At 43.9% G+C, this 24286-nt stretch overlaps 1 protein-coding gene across 3 annotated transcripts in view; it reads right to left on the reverse strand.

Annotated features, from left to right (window-relative positions):
* The window catches only part of PLEKHG7 (pleckstrin homology and RhoGEF domain containing G7), a 67297-nt gene extending 51229 nt beyond the window's left edge, over window positions 1–16068 (reverse strand). For all 3 annotated transcript variants that reach the window (XM_019545246.1, XM_019545248.1, XM_019545247.1), the window contains exons 1-3: window positions 15974–16068; window positions 1073–1826; window positions 397–419 (exon numbers count right to left, since the gene is read on the reverse strand). In XM_019545246.1, coding sequence (XP_019400791.1) covers window positions 397–419; window positions 1073–1801 — 752 coding nt within the window. In that variant the 5' untranslated portion in view covers window positions 1802–1826; window positions 15974–16068. The remainder of the gene's footprint in view (window positions 1–396; window positions 420–1072; window positions 1827–15973) is intronic.
* Window positions 16069–24286: the final 8218 nt, after the last annotated feature.

The following is a 24286-nucleotide window of genomic DNA, read 5'->3' on the forward strand; positions in this document are numbered from 1 at the left end:
TAGCTGTTCTGCTGATTTTTCTAACATAGCTTTGGAGAATAAGTCACGCAAGATTTCTAGAGTTTTACATTCTTTGGCTGATGAAATCTGACACTGGAAGTGTTAGTTAATCCAAATGACCAACCCTCCTGGCAATTTGCTGTGTAGTCCTCATACAGCCTGATTGAAATATTATGCAAAATAACTGAGTTTGCCAGGAAGAGAAGGCCACCCTCGATACAAGCTTTGGTATAAACAAGCCAGTGACAGATACTTCACAAAGTGAGCCTATACATCTAAATTAAATGTGAGTTTTATATGCAAGTACATAGTGCAAGCGTTCCACTATTAGATCTGACTCAGACTGAAAAAGAATAAGGAAGTTCAGTTAATAAGATAAAACAAATAGAGACCTACCTTGATGTAAGTAGATCCCTTTCCTGAAAGAAAGTGAGACATTAGTTACTTGTTTTGAAAGACAATAACTTGTAATTTTTTATGCAGCAGCGAGCTGCAAGAGAAACATGATAGAGTCCAGGGTGGGTTTCATTATTTTCTGTCTTATGCTTATTTGGCCATACCAAATATGAAAACCTTTAGAACCACTTACTTTTCTAAGTTAGTTAAGCTATTTACCCTTTAACTTACCCCACACAGTCTCTCTGCTCATGATGAGCCCCAGAAAGGGTGGTCCAATGCTTAGGAGACTAGCTTGGGGGATCATGTGATATTGCTAATGGCTGAGGAGGGGGAAACTACATTTAAAATAAATTTAAACAGGATTGAGGTTTTGATTCGGTAAAGCTTTTCAACAAATGCTTGAGAGCATTCTTATTCAGCAAGACATGCTCAAGTGATTTGCTGAAGCACATGGTTAGCATTGGCCAGTTGCTTCTGTGTCTGCCTTGTTGAGTCAGCACCGTAGCTACCGATCAGGAAGGAGAAAACTTCTCGCCTGGTTAGATTTCAGCAGTGGCGCACAGGTCAGTTCAATCTCAATCTCTGTGGCTTGATGACTGCATTGGCCCCTGATTGATTTCGATACCTTATCCAAGAAAGAGGGGAAACCAAGTTCCATTTTAGCTCATATTACCTGAACAGATTCCTGATGAGGAGTGCTTGGCTGAGATGTGTGTTCATCTCCAGGCAGGGTAGCAGAGCTGATCTTCCCACGGTTCTGCAGTGTTTGGTCAGAACCACCATTGCTGAGATTATCTTTGTGATGGGGCAGCTGTGATTTTGGGCCAGCTGGCTCTAAAGCAGCTAATGGAGTTTTGACATTTTCTTTGGAGGACAGTAGTTTTGCATGAAGGCAAGAGGCTAGTGACAACGAGGAGGAGGCAGACTTAATACACTGAGGTGAGTTTTTACAAACATGAAAAGAACCACTGTGCTCTTTCTGGCATCCCAATTTAGCATCATCAAAGCAGTCCTGAAGTGACTGCATTTGGGAGGCAGAGGACACACTATTTCTTAGTCTTCTGAGAGTTGGGGAGGTGGAAATCCTTCCCAAAGCATGTCTGTCAAACTGGAAAGGGGCACTGTAGCATCCATCATACTCTTTAAATGGAAATTTCAGTAGAAATGAAGACTCGCCGAAACCTCTTCGTTGGACAGAGTCAGTTGGAGGCCTCTTTCTGTCTGCACAAATTGATACCACCTCTGTTTCCCAGGGTATGAAGACGTCATTTTCTGAGTCACTGTTTTCTGACAAATCCACGTTTTCTACGTGTAGTTCAATCTCCTTATTGAGAAGATGTTCTGCTGTGTAGGTTTCTTTATCCTGTTTCAGAGGATAATCACAAACCGGCTCTTGCATCATTTAGCTACAGCATGCAGATCTATAGCTGATATAAATTACAGAAAACAGTCAGAAAAAAGTCTCAATCCACAAACTACATGTTGCATATCTAACTCTGATTCGTGTCCCTTTTTCACTAATTCCTTATCTCTTACTGAAAATTGGTTGCTATTAATGAATTGGGTTGAAAAACTAATTCCTGATAACATTTTAATTCTTCAAGTTTTTTCTTTATTATAGGATACATAACAACACTCAGTTCTATGATACATAATGACATGTTCAGTCTTCACATCACCGCAGCTACTGAAGTCAATGGATTTTAATAGAGCTCTAACTGAATGAACTTGTCATAAGCATATGATTACCTTATGGATATAAATTTTCAAAAGTGACTAGTAATTTTTGAGCACCCAATTTTGGTTGCTGTCACACCTGCTTTTTAGACGATGGAAATGCACTTGAATTATAGACAAGTCCAACTGAGCACTAGTAATCAGTAGTCACACTTAAAAATTCATGATAACTAAGGACAAAGGGTTGTTTTTTCCTATTTAAGGGTCTGAGCAAAAGTCAATGTATGCCACTCAATACAACGCATCACCGTGCATTACATTCGGATGAGGTGCTGTGAACAAATATCTAGGTTCATGTGGAACCAGCTGCAGAAAATATACCTGGTTTATGATCTGACATTAAACTCCTTTTCATTTTTAGAACTTTTGATTCTCTTTTCACACACTTTACACTTTGTATGTGCACTTGTATTTGATATGCCAGCATGAACAAATGAACCATGAGAAAAATATCCATTGATAAAGAAGCACTGGAATAGTGAGAGTTCAGCTTGTGCAACTGCTAGATACCATAAAGAAAAATTAAGCTTCTAGAGAACTATTGAGCTTTATGTATGTTGGAAATTAATGGAGATAAAGTTCTCTAGGGTAAGTGTTCCTGTGGTTTAAGGTCATTAAGGAAATCTCTACCTCAGCATGGTAGTCATATTCATATAATTGACTTGTACAAACGTAGGGCTGAAAGGGATTTCAAGAGGTCATAGACTCTACCTGCATAGAAGCAGAATCAAGTTGGCTGAATCAAGTTGGCTAGGACCTCTATTTAGAATTAGCTTTAATAGTTTAGAGTGGATAAGACTGCCTTCCTGCACAGTGTTTCATATCATCTTGGTATCCTCTTGGACATGGCCATATGGATCTAGGGTACTTTGTTCGGTGCTTAGATATAATGAGTATTCTAAGCAGCCTTATAAAAGATAAGGACACTACCTTTCCATTATCATATCCCCTGTATCAATTTTCTTTCAGGTGTTTGGTTTTTCTTGGAGGTTCTGGGGGCAGGATAGTGAAAGGAAGGGGCTGTATTCTTTTTAAAAGATTTCAGGGATGAATGAGAACTTCTATATAGGGTGGAGGCCTTAGTTCAGCAAAGCTTAGATACATGCTTAACCGTAAGGACATGAGTTGTACCTCTGTATTCAATGGAACTAACTTATGTGCTAAAAGATTAAGTATTTATCTAAAGGTTTTGTTTGATGGGAACTGGACTTCCCTAATTTTTCTTTGGTCTTTTTTTTGTTGTCCAGAAGTGACACTATGGCCCTCAACTGTACTAATGATAACCAGGAATTCACCAGTGCTCAGGATCCCTTTTTCTTTTTTACATTCAAGCACCTGGTATTCACTGAACACTTAAGCAAATAAAATCTAATGATTGTTTATGGCAAGACTAGCTTGGGAATCTTTTTAGTAGGGAATCGAAAATGAATACAAGGTGCATTGTGTAATCAAGTAATGAAACCAAAAGTTAATAATTAATCTATAGGAACACTATCTCATCATTAACTGTTGTAATTTGACTTATGTTCCAGGATGAATGGCAGTATATCTTTCAGATACTATAGTAACTGTCCAGCTAAAAATGCACTTATGAATAGTACAGGTAAGAAATAATTCATGACAGTTTGTTAAAAAATGAAACTTCTGATTTTGCTAACAGAATATCTGTTACTGATGTTTATGATTGCTTCAGATCTTTATAAGCTGATTTTTTTCAAGCATACATATTTACATTTTCTCTTGATTCATTAAATAGAGTTTGTGAAAGTTCATCTGTGCTGCTTAGTTTTCAGTTTTTAGATCATTGAATTGTATAGTTTCTGTTTTTTTTGTTTGACCAGTCTACTACTTCTCCCAATTCTAAGTCTTGAGTGTACAAATTAAAAATATATTCTGGCAAATACTTGCATATGTGACGTTGCAGCCAATACAACGCAATTGCTCAAATGTTAGAAGGAGGCAAATACAAAAGGATGTTGAACGTGACTGGAATGACTTTGTTTGCAACTCCAATGAATAGCACCAGAAAGTATTTTTGCAGCATTCACTAGTTTCTAATAAAGTATAATTGATGCATGTTCTCATTAAAACTGAGATACACTAAACACAGTTTCCATTAATCACTCACAAGAATTAATATTATGTTTCTGTTTCTCAGCAAAGATGTAATTGCACGATGTTGTTGTGGGACCTCTTTTATGACCTTTACAGATTTTATTACCAGACTGGTGACTTGTTATAAATAAAACTAGGCACTATTCATCAAATAGATGACTAGACCTATGCTGTATGATGTATTATCTTTATCTTTTTAGTTATTAGTTTCCAGGAGTGTTTGCAGAATTCTGCAATTTGCCATGGGTAGTCAAACATATGAATAAGAATTAGCAAAGTTTTACTGTGTCGACATTTTTAAACATACTTGTATAAGAAACATGCAGCACAAAAAGGGTTGTAAATAAAACTTATTCCCCAGAAAGCTCTTGTAAGGCAGAAAAGGATAACAAAAGTCTCAGAGTCTGCATTTTTTTAAACTGAATGCTTAAAGAACTCCTCTCAGTCTTTTCATCAGCAATATCTTCACAAAGCAAAATATGATGTAAAATAAGAGCCCTCCTCCCCACACACGCATAAAAGATACTGTAGATCAATCATTAAACTTACTGCTTTAGACAGATGTAGAATTAGTTTCAATCTAAAACTGACAACTTCCTGCGTGTCAATGTCATTTGCAAATATTACACAAAATGAAATCAAGTTATTGAACACTGACTTGCTTAACTCTTGCTTCAGCGGGAGTGATACTGTTTTTCTCTTTCAGAGCTTCCTTGCTGACTGCTAATAGAGGGAACTAGTTTTTCTTCTTGTAGATTTAAGGTTTCAAGGGATTTGTTTATCAGAAAGGTCAGACGGAAACAGCTTCAGGATCAGTGCCAGTTTATAAAAGGTAACATGATCCATTGTAGCACAAGATTAATAATCTTTACTCTTTATACTAATTTTCTCAGCTCCTTCCTTTACATTTTCCCAGCAGATTGTTCTGCATAGGTTTGTACTGTTAAGGTTTGGCAAAAGATGTCACACCTGGGCAGCAAGAACAGAAAAGATTCTAAAGCCCCCACAATAATTCTGTTTTTCTGCTCATGTCTTAAGTCATTAAAATTGGTTGAATTGTAAATAATAATACCTCTAATCAATCCAAACTTTTATTCTGCTTATCTACTATCAACAGTTAGGCTGTAATTTTAAGCGGTATTGTCACAATTATTCAAATAGTTAGTTTATAATTATTTTATTAGTGGAGGCAATTTTTAGCCTATCATTATTTGATAATGTCTGAGTTTCTGAACTTCATTATTCACTGTATTGTATACCTGCTGATTTATATACAACACGGTATTGTTACATTCTGTGCTTGGGTAGTTTAAGGTAATGGTTTAGAAAGAGGAGTCTTTTATTACAAGTTATTCAGAGACCTCTATAATTGTTCATATTTGTTGCACAATATATGTTTTTGGGTGGCTGAATTCAAATGTTTGCAGTGATATGTTATTTGTGTGAGTTTGGGACACTCACTTTTGGCGAATATTTTTGCAAACAGAAAATTCGCTCTCTTAAACGCATCTGATAAAAACATGCAATGGAAAGATGCCCCTTGAATTAAAGAGAGATTGGACTAGGTGAAGACGAGAGCAAAACAAATCAAAAGATTTTATTCACAGGAATACTCTCTGTACTTTTCTTCTGCATGTATCCATCTTGGCAAGTAACAAAAAACAATAAAAACCCCCAACAATCTTCTTCCCCATCCATCTAGAACCTGTGGTTTAGGTTTCAAACAGAATGTTTTAAATCAGTACCGTGAATATTATTTTTCTGCTCTTTGGGTGAGCTTTCTGCCCCTTAGAGTGATACCAGCTGAGCTGGAGCAGGTCATCTTGTTTATAAAATACAGATAAGCATCTCCTTTGACCAGGTGAAAGCCAAACTGAATGATACATGCTGAAAAATGGGAGGAATGACAAAGATTTACTCAAATCCAAATTACAGAGCCAACACCCCTATGGCCACATGCAAAAGGTGATTTTCTCCCCATCAGTGACAGAGATTTCAATCCTTTTCCCTTAGAAAAGGAGAAATCATGACCTTTTGCTTTTATCAACCTACTAGTCCACCTTACCTTGTGGTAGGGTTCTCCTTTTTCCTTCTTTTTGCAGCATCTGAATATTGGCAAAGATAAGTGGCTTCTGGATATGGCCTCTCAAGACCTAATCCCTCTCTTAAGTCTGCCTCTGAAACTCTGTTAGAGACTGTTATCAGCTCACCATGCAGGATAAACTCTGGGGAGCCTGAATCTCTTGATGTCTGTGCTGCAGTGGGTGTGACAGCTGGTCATAAATAGCAAATCGTTCCACTCTGCTTGAGTTGTCACACCCGGCCCATCACTGTGGTGTCTCATCTCTGCAGAACTTTTTCTAAAATTTCTCTGTTGCTACCACATGTACAACTCTACTACTGGCAGGGTAGGTAGGAGCACTACCCACAACAAGGCTTCAGGTTGCTGCCAGTGTCAGCCACACCTCCACATTTAGCCCGGGAGTGCATCCAGCAAGCATGCCCTACCCACTAACTACTGCTGTGTGTGTACTGAATCCCAGCAATGAGGAAATGTAGCCACCTGAGAGGGACCCTAAGCACATGCCCTAATGTTGTTCTTGGACTCCTTATCTTGAGCTGCTCCACTGCCTCATTTCTGTAATTTGGCATGTGAGTAGGTGGGGCATCCTTCTTGGTGGGATTCCTGGGGTGGTCATCACAGGCATGTTGTAGACATACCATTCCTGCCCAGCATAGGTCTAATCAATGAAGTGATTAATGTTCTGGCACCCACTTGAACCTACCACTGCTTATGCTGTTGTATGAGCCTGACTGAATCTTACACACATGCGCACCCCCCATCCTCCCTTAACTTGATGCCTGCAAGCTTGATCCTGCAAACTCTTACTACCAAGTGTAGTGCTGCCTATCTTGAGTCCTCCTTCAGGACTTTTTGGCGCCAGCCACAGTAATAAGCAGTGTTCCAGGTAGCAAAGGCAATGTCTGAAGGGAACCTAAAATGGAACGGAGGCTAAAATCAGATGCCAAAATCTAAAACCGTGATCTTGAAAACCATTGCTGAGCTGTCTTCTAACAATGGAGGCACCAAAACTCCACAGGAACCACCACTGCCTCTGGCCACAGTTTAGACAAAAAGGGGATCTCTACTTAGCTATTTGACAAAAGGGGTGCAGACACTTAGCCTGACAAAAATAATTTGGAGTAATTGATTGTAGACTGAGACACAGACCTAAACAAAATGCTTTGGGGCAGCGTTTGAGACTTGTTTGGGGTCTCAGTATGTCCAGTTTATTAGCTCTACTATGCTAAGTATACTGATTGTGTTGGATCCCTTTCTGAGGTGCCTAACTATGCCCCCCGCAACATGCACATGCACACGTGCACACAGTAGATGCCTAATCCAACACTCAAAAACTCTCCATAGGGGCAGGTATGTAAAAGAGGGTATTGAAACACTGTTTAGGTGTTCAAGTCCTGGCTCTAATTGTAGATGAGTAAAGCACTTGGGTATTTATTTACCCTTTTGGCAGCATATTGAACTCATTGTTTAATGCTCCTTGGACACAGCATAAAACAATCTCACTAGATTACATCACCTAATGGGTAAAAGAAATACGTTAAATGAATAGGATTGGTTTCTACAGGCAAAAGTTCTGTTGCCGTATTAGTTGCTAGGATTTCTACTTAACCTATGGGTGTTGGAACACTTCGTACTTAGAGGCCAGAAGGGTTTCTACACCAGCTATGGTATGCACTGTGTATGAATGCCCTCCTGGCTTTGTGCCACATCTGTGAGAGGCCAAATACTGTACACAAGAGGATGTGCTGGAAAGCACAAAATATTCTGGTGTATTAGAAATGGGCCTATAATTTTGGCAAAGACATAGTACATCAGAATATGTGTATGCCTTATCTAGATGCCAGCGGCTAGGATAGCTTGAGTACTGTGCTGGAGTAACATAGGTATTATAGGCCATGAAAGAAAAGTATGTCAGGAGACCCATGCCTTCTGCATAGTGCATGGGTTATGGTCAATGTTCAAATACCAATCTGTCCTTATGTTGCTCCTTTCCTCTGCCCAGCTATGCAGTATGGGGATGAACAGTGCAACAGTACATGCACAACAGGAGTGAGCAGCCCATTTTCAATTCCAAATACTCTACTAAGGAACTTAAAATGACTGGCCCAGGCCAGCGAGCACATCTTCATCCTAACACATATTTGTTTAAACAGGAGTGATGAAATAATAAACTCATCTCTATAGATATTGGTTTCGCATTAAAAAGATAAATTTTTGCCACAAGTTCAGAGATCTTATGGCTTGTTATCCACTGCACAGCTCCTTCAAGTGCTCTTTAATAAAGAGTCTAATTAGCTTTCACTTAAAAGCAGCTGATGGAAACAAAGGGGAAAAAGCCCAGCATACTGCCTATAAAAATAAAAGTAAGAACAAAACATTTGCCTTGTATAACGTGACAAAAAGCCACATTACATTTAGTTGAACGTAACAAGATTGTGAAAATCTATAGTTTATTCTGAATTTATCTACAGTTTATTCTGAATTTTAAAAAAATGACAGCTGGATAGACTCAGAAAGGAATTTAGGGTCTTAATTACTTTTTACACCCATAGTCAAATCCAGGATTTTGTAAAGGGAGGTGCAGGAGCAGTGGCCATTGTTGCAGGGATGGCTACTCCCTTACTCCCAGCTACACCCTCCTGTCCCAACCAGGTGGCAGAGTATGCTGTGGGATGAACTGTGGGGACTTTTTAAAGTCCCCAAATCAGGAAAGAATTCCCACCCCCCTACTCTCAGCATCCTCTCTCTTCCCTCCTGTCTTCAGCAGCACATCCCCTCCACTCCCCTGACTTCCCTTCCCCATATGCTACTGCCCCTGTCCCTGTGCCTGGCTGATTGGGGAGGGGGTGGGCACTTTAGAGCTTCTCTTGCCTTGCTCTAGCCAGGCTCAGCAAGGGACAGTAGTGGTGGCAGGGAACATCCAGGAGAAGTGAGCAGAAAGGAGGAACCCTCCCACTGCTCCTAGCTAGAGCAGGGGTAGGAATGGCTCTGAAGCACCCCTTCTCCTCCCCCCCCCCCCTTAATCTAGAGACAATAAGAGTGATTGGTGGGGAAGGGTCAAATGGGAGCAGAAGGTATATGCTTCTGAGGACAGAGAACGGGGGGATGCTGATAGTGGGGGGGGGTGAGGAGACATTGAGGGACTGGATTCTTATCAGATTTGGGAATTTTTAAAAGTCCCCGCTGCTGCACTCATGGGGTGCATTCACACATGTAAGCATGTGTGCTTGCAGCAGCTTACATAGAAGTGGTGCAAATTTGAGTTGGGGCTTTTTGCCTCAGTGCACGTGCTCAGACATGCACTTTGTTCTGGAGCAAATTGTGCTACTTGGGGCAAAATAACCCTGCATCCAGGGGGAGCTAAAGCCTGGGGCCAGCACCTGTGCTGTCCCCAGCAGTATAAAAGGCTGCCCTGTATGCCCAACCATACAAAATCTGTGCTGACAAGCAGCTCAGGGCTACTCGCTTTCAGGAGCTTCTGGGGCCCAGCCACTTGGTACCTGGAGGCACTACACCTTGTGCCAGCTGGACTGCTGCAGCAGCATCCCAAATCCATTTTTAAAAATACCCCCAAATCCACGTTCTTCCACAAGGCTGTCACACACATGCATGCACACATGAGACAGCCATCAGTTGGAAAACACTGTATTGATATATTTACAATGTTAAAGCGATTTGGAAGCCTACCAGTGTCTCTATCATGATGATAAAATACATTCTAAATACCTACATGTGTTGATGTGTACTTTTGGTTTTCTTTGCACATGATGGATGTGTGATGGGAGGGTGTGGTGTTTACAGGAAGGGGGTAGGAAGTGGTGTGGGGGAAGGTGGGTAGGTGTGTGGGGAGGGATGTGGGTTGGCGTATGGGTAGGTGTGGGGCAATTGCTGGGGGGACTGTGAGTGTGGGGGACCTTGTGAGGAGGCTGCTCAGGAAGGGTGGGTCCCCTGGCCCCCATAGGCTGCAGCCCCCCCACACAGTACATGGACTTCCCCCTCCCCCACAGGGTCCCAGCCCCCCCACCCAGGGTCCCAGCTCCCCCCTGGAGGGCCACAAGCCCCCCCACGCAGGGCCCATAACTTACCTTTCACAGCAGTAGTGGGAGTGGGGTGCTCTGAGCCTGGTGCTGCCAGCTCTCAGGGACCACGTGCTGGTTCCTGCTGGCCCTGGGGCCCCTCTGCCACCTGGCCAGGCTGGTCCCATGGTGGCAGGACCTGGCGCGGCACGCAGGGACTGTATACTGGGCCCAGCCAGGTTCTGCTGGCCCTGGGGCTGCTCATGCCATCCATGTGGTCTCCGTGTGCCGCGTCAGGTCCTGCCTCTGCCCTTCTGTGCCTGCAGGGAGGTGGCACACGCTGAGACATGGCCCAGTCCCATGCAGCTCGCTATTCTGGCTTTGCACTGGAGTGGGTCACACAGTTCTGGGAGGCACGGCTCCTGTGCATGCCTCCCAGAGCTGTGCGACTTGCTCCAGTGGAAAGACGGACTAGTGAGCTGCACTGTTCTGGGTCACGTCCTCACCCCCCGCAGCCCTGGGGACATCCCCCCCACCCACCACCACTTTCCTACTTACCATGGACAGTGCCAGGAGCCAGGGGCAGCAGGAGCACCAAAGACGCTCTTCCGATCTAACCAGAGCATCTCTTGTGGAGGACTGACTCCCTGCTGGCTCCAGGCATGGTCTGGGACCATGCTTTGGTCCACTCTTCTTCAGAGATTTTTTTTGATCCCTGGATATCCAGGGCTTTAATTTCATCCCCTTTTTTGTGTTCCTGCACATGCCTCTTGCCCCATCTCAAAGGGATTTGAGATGGGGCAAGAGGTATGTGTACTCTCATCTGGACATGCCCATGGTGTCTGAAGGGAGTGGCAGGGAAAGGATACATCTATGTTATTACAGGCCCTCTGGATCTAGTCTTGAGGGGTTTTTATTAAAGCTGGCCTGGTACATACGAATATTGAACACAGTTCCTCACTTTAAGTACAATTCTTACTCTTACGGCTGTGGTTCATGGAGTTACATGTACACAAGGACAAACACACACTCTCTCTGTATGAAAACCCTTCATTAAAAAAACCCATCAAGCTAGAAACTTGCAGTGATTGACAATCGCACACTAAACACACATTGTAGCTAATGCATCTGCACAAAATATATAGAAGAATATTGTTTAGGTTGTAAAGTCAAGCATTCATTTTGGGTTGGCAACTTCAATTTGGTCTTCTCAGAGGTATGTATTATAATACCATTTTTAATAATATGATTGCCTACCATTTTTCCCCCCAAGGAATCCTGCTTGGTACGTAGAGTAGACAGTACTCACTTTGTGAACAGATGTTATTTTATTCTTGTTCAGCATGTGCCCCCATGTCTTACTGTCCATCACTCAGAGAATTATTAACTTCCTCAAGGGCTTTTTATATGCTTCTCATTGTTATGGGATCTGAATACTTCACAAATATTAACAAATGTATTGTCATAATGCTCTTGTGAGGTTAGTGAGTGAGTGGTGTTTGTACTCATTTTTCAGATGGAAACTGAGAAACAGAGATAAAGGTCAAAAGTGTCCATTCATTTTGGTGTGCAGATTGGGATGCATTAGAGCTGATTTTACATACTACTTAATATTATATAGCCCATTATGTTCAAAAGACAGCCACATCTGTGTTCTCAGTTCTTCTGCAAATTAGATTCCAAGGGTTCAAGTCAGTCACCCAGAAAATGTGGAATGATTAGTGATCTCCAGTTTAAATTACTTGAGCAGCATCATATTGAAACTCGGTGACTAAAATAGGGATTCGAATCCAGTTCTCCAAGGCTACATTCACCCGCTTCATCATGAAACAGTTCTAAGCTACACAACCATCCATGATTTATCTCTAGAGCAGAGATCTCCAACCTTTTTGAATGTGGGGCTGGATCATGAACTTTTTATCACCCAGTGGGCCGGCAGGAGTGGGTGCTCACAGTCCAGTCCAGCTGCAGCCTGGGAGTGAAGAGGTCAAGGGGTGCCACCCTATGGGGTGCCACCTGACCCCTACGTGTCCTCCCTGCTACCTGGGCAGCCTCGAGGATGCTCCCACACCTGCACACCTGGGTTCAGCAGCCAGGGGGACATGTGGGGACTCTACAGGGGGGTGTGGGATGTGCAGGGACACTCCCCTGCTCCCTCTCCCCTGGGGCAGCCTGAGCCCAAGCGGCAAAGGGGCCCTCCCTCCCCAGGGCCCATGACTCACCACCCCCAGCATGATGTCTGTGGGTGTGGCAGGATGTGGGGAGGCAGGAGCGGTGCCGGCTTCCCCCTCAAACAGCCACAGCAGCAGTGGCAGCAGCATCTCCCATGGGCCCGGCCGCGGCATCCCTCCACGCCAGCATCTGTGGCCCCTGCACCCACCCGCCTGCTGCACTGTTACTTGCTCCAGCCCATGCAGCCAGTGGGGACCGGTGCAGGTTGAGGCCGGCATGCAAATGAGGAAGACCCTTGACCCTTCCTCAGCCCTTCAGTGGCCATTAGAAAGCTGCTGAGGGTCTGGGAGAGGGACAAGGGGTTCCCATCGCAGCACCGTGGGCCACAGAAAATGGCTTGGTGGGCCGCATGTTGGACAAGCCTGCTCTAGAGCCTGTATGTGCTATACCCTGAATGAGGCACCAGTTCTATAGCAAAAAAATATGTGATCTTGTAACTAAAATCTGTGTCATAATGCAGCACAAGAAGACCAAAATAAAATGTCCAAAACAACCTTCATTCTGGTATCTCCCTACTTTTGAGGGCTAACTCTCCCACCTGAATAATATTCTTTTAACACAGGACATCCTCCACAACTCCCTAAATTCACTCATGTGCCAACACAAGCAGTGTTGTTTGTGATCAGACCTCTGCTACTTGAGCTAACCATAGTTGATAGCATGATTTTCATCCTCTATGTCAGTGGTTCTCAACTTTTTTTTAGACTTGAGGGGTCCCCTCGTTAGACTGACAGAACCTCTCAGAAAATGCCAGCTCTTAGTTTTCACTCATTTTTTGACCACAGAAAAGTAATAGAACAATTCTTCTGTTGCAAAGAACTCAAGAAAGAACACAAACAGGTTAAAATATTTTAACAGTATGAATTCCTAGTTGAAAACTCTAGATTTATCTTGTGAATCATGTTTGTACCCCTAGCAGTGCCCATCATCACATCCTTAAAAGGATCTCAAGGTACTTCAAGGTGGCATGGCACTGAGGTTGAGAATCACTGCTCTATATGGATCAGCAGTAGGTGCTGGCAGCAGAAGAATGGAGAGATCTGAGGAATATGAGTCTCATTCTGGGTTCTGCAGCAGAGTGTTCTTTAGTAAGGACAGACTTTTTTTTTTGACTGTTCTCACCAGTTTGTTCCCTGTTCCAATATGGTCTCTTCCAATGCTGGCTCCTCACCCCATTCCCTTCTCACTCAGCTAGTGCTAGTCCCCACTCTTCAGGCTTCTTGTTCTAGCCAGTCGTTTTTTTCCTAGCAATTCACACTACTCCCTCATGCCAACTTTTGGTTTCATCCCTCTGTCATTTTTCCCTTCCCTGTAGTCTCCTTTACTCACTACCTCCTAGAACTTTTCTTTCTTCCTGGGCTTCTCATCCAACTACAGTGGCTGTTCTTCTGCCCTCAGCTCCCGGTCTCCCTCTTCTTTTTTTTTAGCCAGTTTATTCTTTATGCTGTGACTTGTTAAAACTGCCTCTTCTCTTACCTTACCTAATTCTTCCTCTTCCCCTAGCTTATAGGCCAGTCTCTTTGCTTAGTCCAGTATCATTACCCAGTTTTCCATCCATGATCAGTCTCTCCCTCACCAAAGCCATTTATTTCTCTCTTGCTCCCAGCTTCTTTGCCTGACTTTTCCTGGTCTCAACCCCATCTTAACTTCCAGTTCTGATCTCTCTCTCTGTCCCCTTGAATAGTCATTTCCTTACTTCCTTCTGGCTTACTCCTACCCCTACCCTTGGCCAGGTACTGTTCTCCCTGTGTGTTGCCTGTATTGAATCAAGCAGGATCCTCCATTATGTTGCCTAGCTTTAGCAGAGATGCATTGAGAGTACAGGCAGTCCTCGACTTACAATGTTTTGAGTTACAACATTTCACACGTACAACGTTTATAAATTGACACCCTGTTTCAACTTTATGATGTCAGTTTTGACTTTACAATGCTTGATCTGATATGACACCACGACAGCAAACTCACTGTGTCGCTCATCCCCCTGGAGAACATCTGTCCAAACTTTCTTGGATACTTTCTTTAAGAAAGCAAATAAGACTCCAGAAAAACCTGCAGCCAAGACTCCTGAGAAGACTCCAACCAAGAGCCTTTCAAAAAGTCCAGCAAAGTCACCTCAAAGAAGTCCTTCCAAATCAATATGATTGCTATTTACAATATAAATACATTAATGTAACTACATTACTCATCTATAATTGATCAAGTACAACATTCTGGGGTATTTTTGGTGAAAATAGGGTATTGGGCCTTGATTCAGGAACCAATCCACCATTTTATAACATTGTTTCTTATCAGAAAATTGTAAGTTAGAGGCCTGTACCCTGTGCTCTCAGTTTCAGGGATTGATCCTTGCCTTGCCCAGAGCAGCGACAAGTGTAACTGCAGAGAAAGTACTGATCAGGCTGGATTAGGTTTAGTATGGATAGAGTTTTTCGGAAATCTAGCTGTGGATTGATTATGTGGTAGCTGAAATCTCCCAGTGGTTTTTAACTTGGTCTAATTTGGTCAGATTTTTACAGGAACAGCAAACGGCACATTCTTAACATAAAGGCCATTTTTTCTTCAGCCCCTCCCAAACACACTTCAAGGTCCAGCTCCTAAACTGAAACGTATTAGAGAGAATTTTTCAAAAATTTGTACCAGCGGCTAAACAATGTATTTTCTACTAGATTTGCTGCTAAAAAGGCTGAAGTGTTTAGACTATAGTTTTCTAGAAAGTTAAGCCTGAGGCAGATACCAACATACATAGCATTTCAGGCCAAATGGTGAAAGTTTGGCCAGCTTCAGTGATTAGCAAACCTGATTATAAAATGGAAAGCATCAGAAAAAAATTAGCATGAGGCACTGGCTACCAGTGGTGCTGCTATAGGCAGTGCTACCAACTTTGCTTATAAATAACTGCAATCAATAATACCGTGCGTTTCATCCAGATCTATTAGTACATTCTCCAAAAGTGGGTTACTGCTGTTATCCATTGTACATAGATATAATAAACAAAGATAACAACAGCTATAAACAGATGCTGTTTACAGCCCCTTTTTCACATAATGATTTATGCATTAAAGACTTTTCACTGTGAACATTAGGAAACTACTTTTGGGAACAAATGAAAATATAACCTGTAGAATTAAAGAGCCTGTTTCCTCAGTAACAAATCAAGATTGGAATCAATATCATGCAGCTATTCAAGGTCATTCTTCATAGGAAAGATTTATAAAATTGCAACTAAAAGTAAAGGTCTGTGTTTTTCAGAATCAGCTTCCATAGCTCCAAAACAGTTCTTTAAACTGAAGATCTATTTGCAAAGCTAAACAGAAAACAAAAAGACAACAGCATAGCAGTCATTAAAAGAAAGGGGTGGTGTAGTTATCAGAATAATCTTCCTGACTCTTACCAGCATCTGTGATCTTCCAACAGGCTGCATAATCATCATAAATGTAGGAAAATTACTGCAAGTGGCTTCCTGTCCATGTTGTGATCACCGTGCTCTAAAATGGATATCACTGGAATACCAAAGGTCAATGTGAAGCAAGCTCAAATATAATGTGTACTTTAGGGAGAGAAAAAAAGAAATAGAAAGGGAGAAGTTCCCTTGCTCTGCATTTGCTTGGGAGTGTTTGTAATGTTTTGAAACGAGTAGGGTTTTCCTGATAGCCTGAAAAGTTGTATTTACTAGGGCTGTGGAAAGCTTCTAGTGCCAATTTGATTCAGAGGAGATTTGGCCTGATTTGGTGGCTGAATCTCCAAATCCAAATCGAATCAGGAGACCAATAAAAGGTCTGAATAGATTCAAAGCCTCCAAATCAATTCAGAAAAGATTTGGAGAAAGATTTGGAGATTTGGCGATTTGGGCAGTCCTTGCTTGCCGCCGCAGGGAGCTGAACCTGGGTTCCATGCCAATAAGTAGGGGCCGGGGAAGGGGGCTGGAGGAGGAGGGAAGGGTCCATGGGGGAACCCCCACCAGGCCCCATCCCCTGCCTGATCCTCCATCCCCCTTGGGTGCCCCTCAGCCCCTGCCCACTCTCCGAGCCCCATCAATGGCTGCCCTGCCCAGCCCCAGCATCCCAGCTCTTAAAAAGAAAAAAAAAAAGCCCTGCACTCACCAGCTGATGTGAGGCAGGAGGGAAATACTCTGCCCTGTGCTGCATGAGGGGCTCCGCCACAATCCCTCGTCCCACAGGTGCTCTCCCAGCCCCAGCATCCTGGCACTTTTTTTTTTAAGTCCCTGCACTTACTGGATGCTGCAATGATTGTTAGGGCTTCTGGGGGCTCTCAGCAGAGCCCCCCCATGCAGTGCAGGGCAGCAGGGATCACACCCCACACTTGGCAGGAGCTGGTTTGTGTGGTGCTCTTTAAAAAAAATAAAAAAATGCTAGGGCTGGGTGGGGCAGCCATTGATGGGACTGGGAGAGTGGGCAGGGCATGGAGGCTGATGGAAGAGGCCCCCCATGCAGTGTGGGACAATGGGGGGCAGTGGGAGGATCTGGTGAGTGCGGGGCTTTTTTTTTTAAAGCACTGGGGCCAGGGGGGGCACCATTGACTGGGCTGGGTGGGGGATGGGGCCTATTCGATATGGAAAGTTGGCTGAATCAATGCAGGACAGTGATTCAAATCACTGAATCAAATCACTGTCCCCCGAATCAGCCAAATCAAATCTGAAGGGAATAGTAGCCACTTTGCACAGGCCTAGTATTTACACAAAAAAGCCTTTTAAAAAGCCCTTACTCATCAGCAATGAGTAATTTCCCTTTATATAGGGTTGAAGGAAACAGCTTCTATTAAAAAAATAATAACTAACCTTCTCATAAAGAAAAATAATCTTCAGGAACTTTACTGATTATATGCAGGGTTTGCCACCAAAATATAGCCACAGCTTTGGTGGAACAGCAATGTTACCTAAGAGTACATGTCAACCCTACATTTCTGTTAAGGATAGGAAGTAAAAAAAACAAAATATCTCCCAACTGAAACTGAAGGGCAATTTGAATAAGAAGAAAGAAATTACTCATGCTGAACTTTGGCTAAGTCAAATTCTTGAAGGTGTGGATCGTTAAAAATTTGCTGCTGTCATTCCACAAAATCAGTCAGATTCAGAAAGTCCATGAGTGAGAAAATTAGGTCTTATTTTAAACAGTTCTGTAGTGTACTTGAGGCTAAAAGGTGGGCCATGCAGTTGGCAATTAGCACCAGTTTAACTTTCATGCCCGGCATTGAAAGCAAAATTTGTAGTTCTTGCAAGCCAATTGGTTCATTTCTCTGCAGCACCTTTGTTCCTTGGGTCTTAATCTTGTAATCATGATTTGGGGTCAGAGGAGTAGAACTTAGTGAATTGCTTGATCTACTAATTTGTAAGCATTGTCAATATCTTCAATTCCCTATATTTTCTCCATTTCTGTATGCAATTACTTATTTGGATTGGAAATGGTGCAAGAGATAATCTGTCTTTGAGATAATACTACCATAGCAAAACTGTGACACATGATTTGTATGCTTTCCATGATTTTTATAGGAAAAGGAGCTTCTGAAAGTGAAAATACAAATTACCCAGTCAAATTCTACTCTGTGTTGTTAGTAGAAATCCAGACAAATTCTACTAAAGTAAGTGGAGTTTCCTTTGGTTTACATTGGTATTGGACCAAAAGATTCAAAATTAGTCTTAATACAATGGCTGAAACTTCCTTTGTGCTAAATGCTGTTTACAGACCCACAGAAAGAGGCAGTCTCAGTTTGTAAGGGCTTACAGTAAAAAAAAAATAAAAATAAAAAAAATACAGGGTCAGAAAAAAATAAGGCTTATTTGTTCTATTTCAGGGTTTTTCAACCTGTTTGGATCAGTGTACCCCCAGCAGCCAGATGCAGAGCAGTGTACCCCTAGTGGCTGGGTGTTGAGTGGGGCGGGGGGAAAGGACGGGTGCACAGCCAAATGCAGAGCGGCAGCAGCTGGCGCATGCAAGCTTCCTCTACCCCCTGCATCTGGCCAGATGAGTAGCACCTGTGCAGCACTGTGGGATGATACCTGGTGGCACACTATCCCTGCCCATGCACATACCCCCATAGGGCCTTCTCAAGTAGGGCTATTGTTCGGAGTGTTGATTATAGGTCAGTCATAGGAAGGTCCCTGAGGATAGATTCCTAGTGCTACTAAAGTCAATAGAAGTTTTGCCATTGACTCTGTAGGCCAGAATTTTACCTACAAGTTACATGGCTTTGTTCTAACCAGTTCCAACTAGACATCATCTGGAAACAAGCAACAGTAGGAAACAGTTTTGAAAAAGATGGCATTCATAGAATCATAGAAATGTTTTATGTTGGGAAAGTTGTTTCTGGAGTAATTGGTTCCATTTATTCTTTTTGTGTTGGATGGATGTTGTAGAAAATCTTTGGTAGTTTCTTTGTATACGTTGTATAATGTTTGGGAAGATGTCTGGATTTTTCTTTTTTAAGTTGTTGTAGCATGTAATGATTTCATTTCTGAGTTGATCTCTTTTGGAGTAGGTTACATGAAGAATATGATTTCCAAGTGTTCTCCTGCAAAGTTGTGAAGCATATTTGGAGTTGTGTGTAGTAGCCAGAGGATTGTAGATATTTAGTCCTCTCGGAATGATGTTGTTTTTCTTGCCTAGGCTTTGAAAATATATGTTGCTGTTGAGTTTGGCTTCTTTCTTTTTAATGTTGTTTTGCCATGCAATTAATGCTAACTTGGACTCATCTCTGAATGGTTTTTAATTCCTAAGTGCTGCCAGACATGTAGCTGTGTTGATTTGACACATACCAGATCAACACTCAGGATCTCAATATTGCACTGTTAGACAGGAGGACATGACACAAGCTACACAAACACCACTATGAATTCACACACACATGTACACATACACAACCATCCACCGTCATGGCTGTGTGTTAATACTAGGGGCCGTTGGGGTAACTTGGGGCTCGGGGTTACTTAAGGTCAAGTAGCCCCTGGGGTTACTTGGGGTCAGTATACCCTGGGGTTACTCAGAGTCACTTAGGGTTGGGGTTACTTAGGGTTACTGTGGCCCCTGGGGTTACTTAAGGTAACTGGGGCTTGAGGTTACTTAAGGTTAATTAGTGTTAATTAATCAAAGGAAAAAGCCAAAAGATGGCAGAGCGAAGAAGCGATGCCAGGGAGAAGCCAGCAAAGAGACTGGGACCGGAGCCAGAGCCAGAGTGAAGATGCTATGGGGGAGTTGAGCGGTACATGGGGAGAGGGAAACTGGGACTGGGGGGAGCCAGGGAACTGGAGAGGGACTGCGGGGAAGCTGAGGGAGGCTATGGGGAGCCAGGAGCTGGGTCAGGGAGCAGCAGGGGAGCCATGGGTGCTGCAGGTGTCGGAGAGGGACTGCGGGTGAACTGGCGTAGCTGTGGGTGAGCCAGGAACCGGGCTGGGGAAACTGGGGGCGAGCCGGGAGTGACTGCAGGAGCTGGAGATGGGCTCCAGGGGAGCAGGGAACTGGAGAGGCTGCGGGTGAACCGGGGTAGCTGTGGGTGAACCAGGGAGCCGGAAACTGGGTTGAGGAAACTGTGAGGGAGCCACGGGTGTTGCGGGTGTCGGAGAGAAGCTGTGGGTGAACTGGGGTAGCTGTGGATGAGCCAGGGAGCCAGGAACTGGGTTGCGGAAACTGCAGGGGAGCTGGGGTTGCTGTGGGTGTTGGAGAGGGGCTGCAAGTGAACTGGGATAGCTGGGAACTGGGTTGAGGTTGCTGCAGGTGCTGTGGGTGTCGGAGAGGGGCTGCAGGTGAACTGGGTGAGCCAGGGAGCTGGGAACTGGGTTGGGGAAACTGTGGAGGGTGCAGGGAGGGACTGCAGGTGCTGGAGAGGGGTTCCAGGGGAGCATGGTAGCTATGGGGGGAACTGGAGAGGCTGCAGGTAAACTGGAGAGCTGGGAACCAGGTTGGGGAAACTGCGGGGGAGTCAGGAGAGGCTGTGGGGGCTGGGAAAGAAACTGAGGAGCTGCTGGAGGTGGCAGAGGCAAGCCAGGAGAACGAAGATCAGGGAGACAAGGAGGATCGGGGAAAGAAAACAGAGGCGACGAGGCACAAACAGGGAACAGAGAGAGACAGGGAAGATCAGGGAAAGAAGGCAGAAGTGCTGGGACACAAATGGAAAGCCGGGAGATCAAGGAGGAGGAAGAGGGAGGCAAGGTGGGGGACAGCAGGGGCTACAGCTGGGAGACCAAGGAGCAGGGCTGGAAGGTCAGCAGAGAGGGACAGAAAGTCAGAACCAGGGGGGATAGAGGCAGCAGAGAGGAACAATACCCAAAGGGAGGTTAGAGACATGGGGATTTACTTGGGAGCCTTGAGCAAGACAGAGACCATTTCAGTTTTATTAAACAGGCAGTATACTATACAGCTCATGAAGTTTTTGACGCTCTCTCTCTCTCGCTCTCTTGCTCACTCGCTTGCTCACTTGCTCTCTCTCTCTCTCTCTCTCTCTCTCTCTCTCACACACACACACACACACACACACACACACACACACACACACACACACACACACACACACACGGAGCAGGCAAGAAAAAGGCTTGGTGGAGAGATTGAAGTTAGTGTGTAGGGACAGAGTCCAGGTCCTTTGTTTGCTGAAGGAAGGTGGGTGATAGCTACCTATCCTGGCCTGTGAGTTGATCCTCGATGGCTAGTTGGGGTCTTCTCCAGCAAGGTGTTGTCCAGAGGGGGTCACTGGCAGGGCCTTTGGGTGGATAGGTGGCATGGCGCAGTGCTGGTCCAGACGGAGAGGGCGTCTGAAGGAGGTCACACGCTACCACCGCTTTTATAGAGGTGGGCTACCTATGTCTCCTCTGGGAGGGACATGTCCAGGCAAGGACAGCCCTGCTTAGATACTTACATGCAGATCTAGGTGTCCTCATTGTCTGGTAGGGCACAATGGTGGGGTTTCTGGTTTCTACAGGGTCTTTGTTTTTCAAATGCTGGGTTTCTGTTCTGTTCCTGAGTGAGGTCCATGGTTCCTGGGTGAGTCAATGCAAGGCAATGGTCCAGTCATTGAGTTGAAGGTCCAGTTGCTGAGTTGATCATCCAGTGTCGTTTGTTCTTGGCTGAGTTGGGAGTATAGCAGTTGTTTTGGTATATGTACATCAGACATGTGCACACAATACCCTGTCTACCACAACTGATATGGATAATCAATGCTTTCATACTGGTGGTGTTAGTGTTGGTGAGGACACTGGCATTTGTGAGATGATTCTCCCACTTTATGCCAAGGATCCTCCAGAAGTAGCACTGGTCATGGCATTCCAGGTTTTTCAGGTCATCCCTGTAGGTCACCCAAGCTTCACAGATATAGAGAAAAGTTGGGATTTCCATAGCCTTGAATAGTAGGAGCTTTGTTTGAGTCCTGATGAGATCATTGAACACACAATGATTCAGTCTTCTGAAGGCAAAGCTGGCACATCAGATTCTATACTGGATTTCCTCATCAATGTTGCCTGCCTTTGAGAGATGGCTGCTGCAGTATTCAAAATGTTCTGTCAAGTCATGGCAGCTGAGAACAAATACAGGGTAGGGAAGCTCAGCCAAAGTGTGCTGTCTTTTGATTGATTCAGGGATGTCCGCTCACAAGAAAACTGTTCTTTCTGTTCTTCCTAAGCACTGAGTGTTGGGGCATATGCACTGATGATGGTAGCAAACAAATTGTTGGTCAGCTGGAGGCAGTCATGAGACGTGTGTTAATGCCAAGAGGTAATTCAGTCATTTGGTTGACAATCTGGTTCTTAACGGTGAAACCAGTGCTGTGTATTCACCTGTCATTTGCTTTCCAGAGGAACATATAGTCACCCCCTTCCTCCCTCAATTGGTTGTTATCTGCATGTTTGGCCTTGCTGAAACCAGCAATATCAATGTTATATTATGAGAGTTTTTGAGCAACAATAGCCATTCTGTGTTCAGATCTGTCACTGTTTGGGTCCTTTAGTAGGTTTTGTACATTCCAGGATGCAAAAGACATGTTTCTGTTTCAACTTCAATCAGAGTTATCCTCTTGGAAGTGGCTATCCAGTTGGTTAAGGTAAAGTGGGACAACCTATGTTTGGGGCACATTTTCTATCCCCCTTCCCATGTGGGGTGAGCAGGGGGGATCCTTAAAAGGACTGCCCAGTTGCAATTGCAACCACGCTTCTGTCCTGTAGCAAGAAGGAGAAGCGACCATCACGTGACCACTGTCTGCATGTGGATCCATGACTAGGGACTCCCAGTGATTGCTTTGTCCCCATTGTCACTTGCCCATTGCCGCAGGACTTTGTAGAAGTTATGGGTATTGTTATTAGTTATTGTAGTAGATGTTGTATCAGTGAAAGAAGCCTGCATGTGACTTGTTTTACATGAGGAGGCCACTGAACCACACAGATCTTGGCAGAGGAGAAACCTGTGTCCAGTGGGAAGGGGATCCAGGACAACTGGGGTTACTCCTCTACTGCAACCTTCATCTGCCTTTGCAGCCATTGAGAAATACACCTTCTGCATCTGCCTGCTCTGCTATTGAGGTTTTTGTGTTGTGTTGGACTGGTCTTTATCTGATACCTCACCTTTGACCTTACCACAATGGGACACCCTACTAGGAGCACAAGACTCTCAGTGGTGTTGCTCTTAGGGCATCAATACATGCAAACCTCTCCACCCCATCAGTCCATGGAGAAGGAGACATTTATACAACTGGGGAAAAATCCTGGTCCATTGAAGTCAATGGGAGTTCTGTTATTGTCTTCAGTGGTCTCAGAATTTCATCCTGATATTTTTGCAAGCTCAGAAAAGTGCCTTATTATGAAGGTTTTGAGCTGGAATAACTTTCAAATAGTCTGAACCAATGATTGGTAATGTTATTTCCTGTAGGCTAACAAGTGTGGTTTTTCTCTATTGATGTTACAACACGCTATGTGAACCTTTCCAGTTCTCTGAAGCTGAACCTAAGAAGAACTTATTAACTACTTGTTTCCATGTAGTTCTTCCTTCTCAGTTGGGCGGTGGCACCACTCTTTGGCAGGGGTCCTTATAGCCTAGCAGTCTTACTCAAATGGGTCTAAGTCTAATGACTAGGGATCTACCTAAGTCATGGCAAGTGAAAGGGATTTTCATGGGCTGCTCATGGCATCCAGAGCTGATTTCATGTCCTTTTCACTGTGAACCCACCCCTCCCTGCTGACTGGCTGAGAGGGCTGTCCATTGTGCAGCTCCTCCCTTTGCTGCTGGTTGGTGGAGATGGGTGGGGCTGTGTGACAAGCAGCTCTCTCAGGCAATCCTCTGCTCCCTCCCCGCTCCACCAGCTGTGAGACTGGGCCACAATGGCTGTGAGGACCAGTGGCTTCCAATGGGGAGCCAACGTTTTAGTTTTAGAAGGGTTGTTTTTTGATTTCTTGGATTTTTGGACAACACCTGATTTTGCAAAATCACAAATTAAGTCGCTCCCTCCTGATGACTGTCCATTTCCTGTCTTTCCCACTACTTCTATACTGATCACTGGTTTTTCTTATAGTAACTTCCTCAAATCATTATGTAAGAATGTTGCAACTGTTTATAGGACTTGTTTGGTACTTTGCTTTTTCTGTATGATAATTCTTAACTTACGGTGTAAATCAGATGCAGTTATTGCTTATTAAAATAGCCTGTTGTTTTTAGGTCTGACACATTTTTAGCATGAATATTTTTGAGTCACTGAAATGCTTGTGGTTTTGTGGCTT

This window comes from Crocodylus porosus, unplaced genomic scaffold (assembly GCF_001723895.1).
Source record: "Crocodylus porosus isolate Cpor-Errol unplaced genomic scaffold, CroPor_comp1, whole genome shotgun sequence".
Lineage (NCBI taxonomy): Eukaryota > Metazoa > Chordata > Crocodylia > Crocodylidae > Crocodylus > Crocodylus porosus.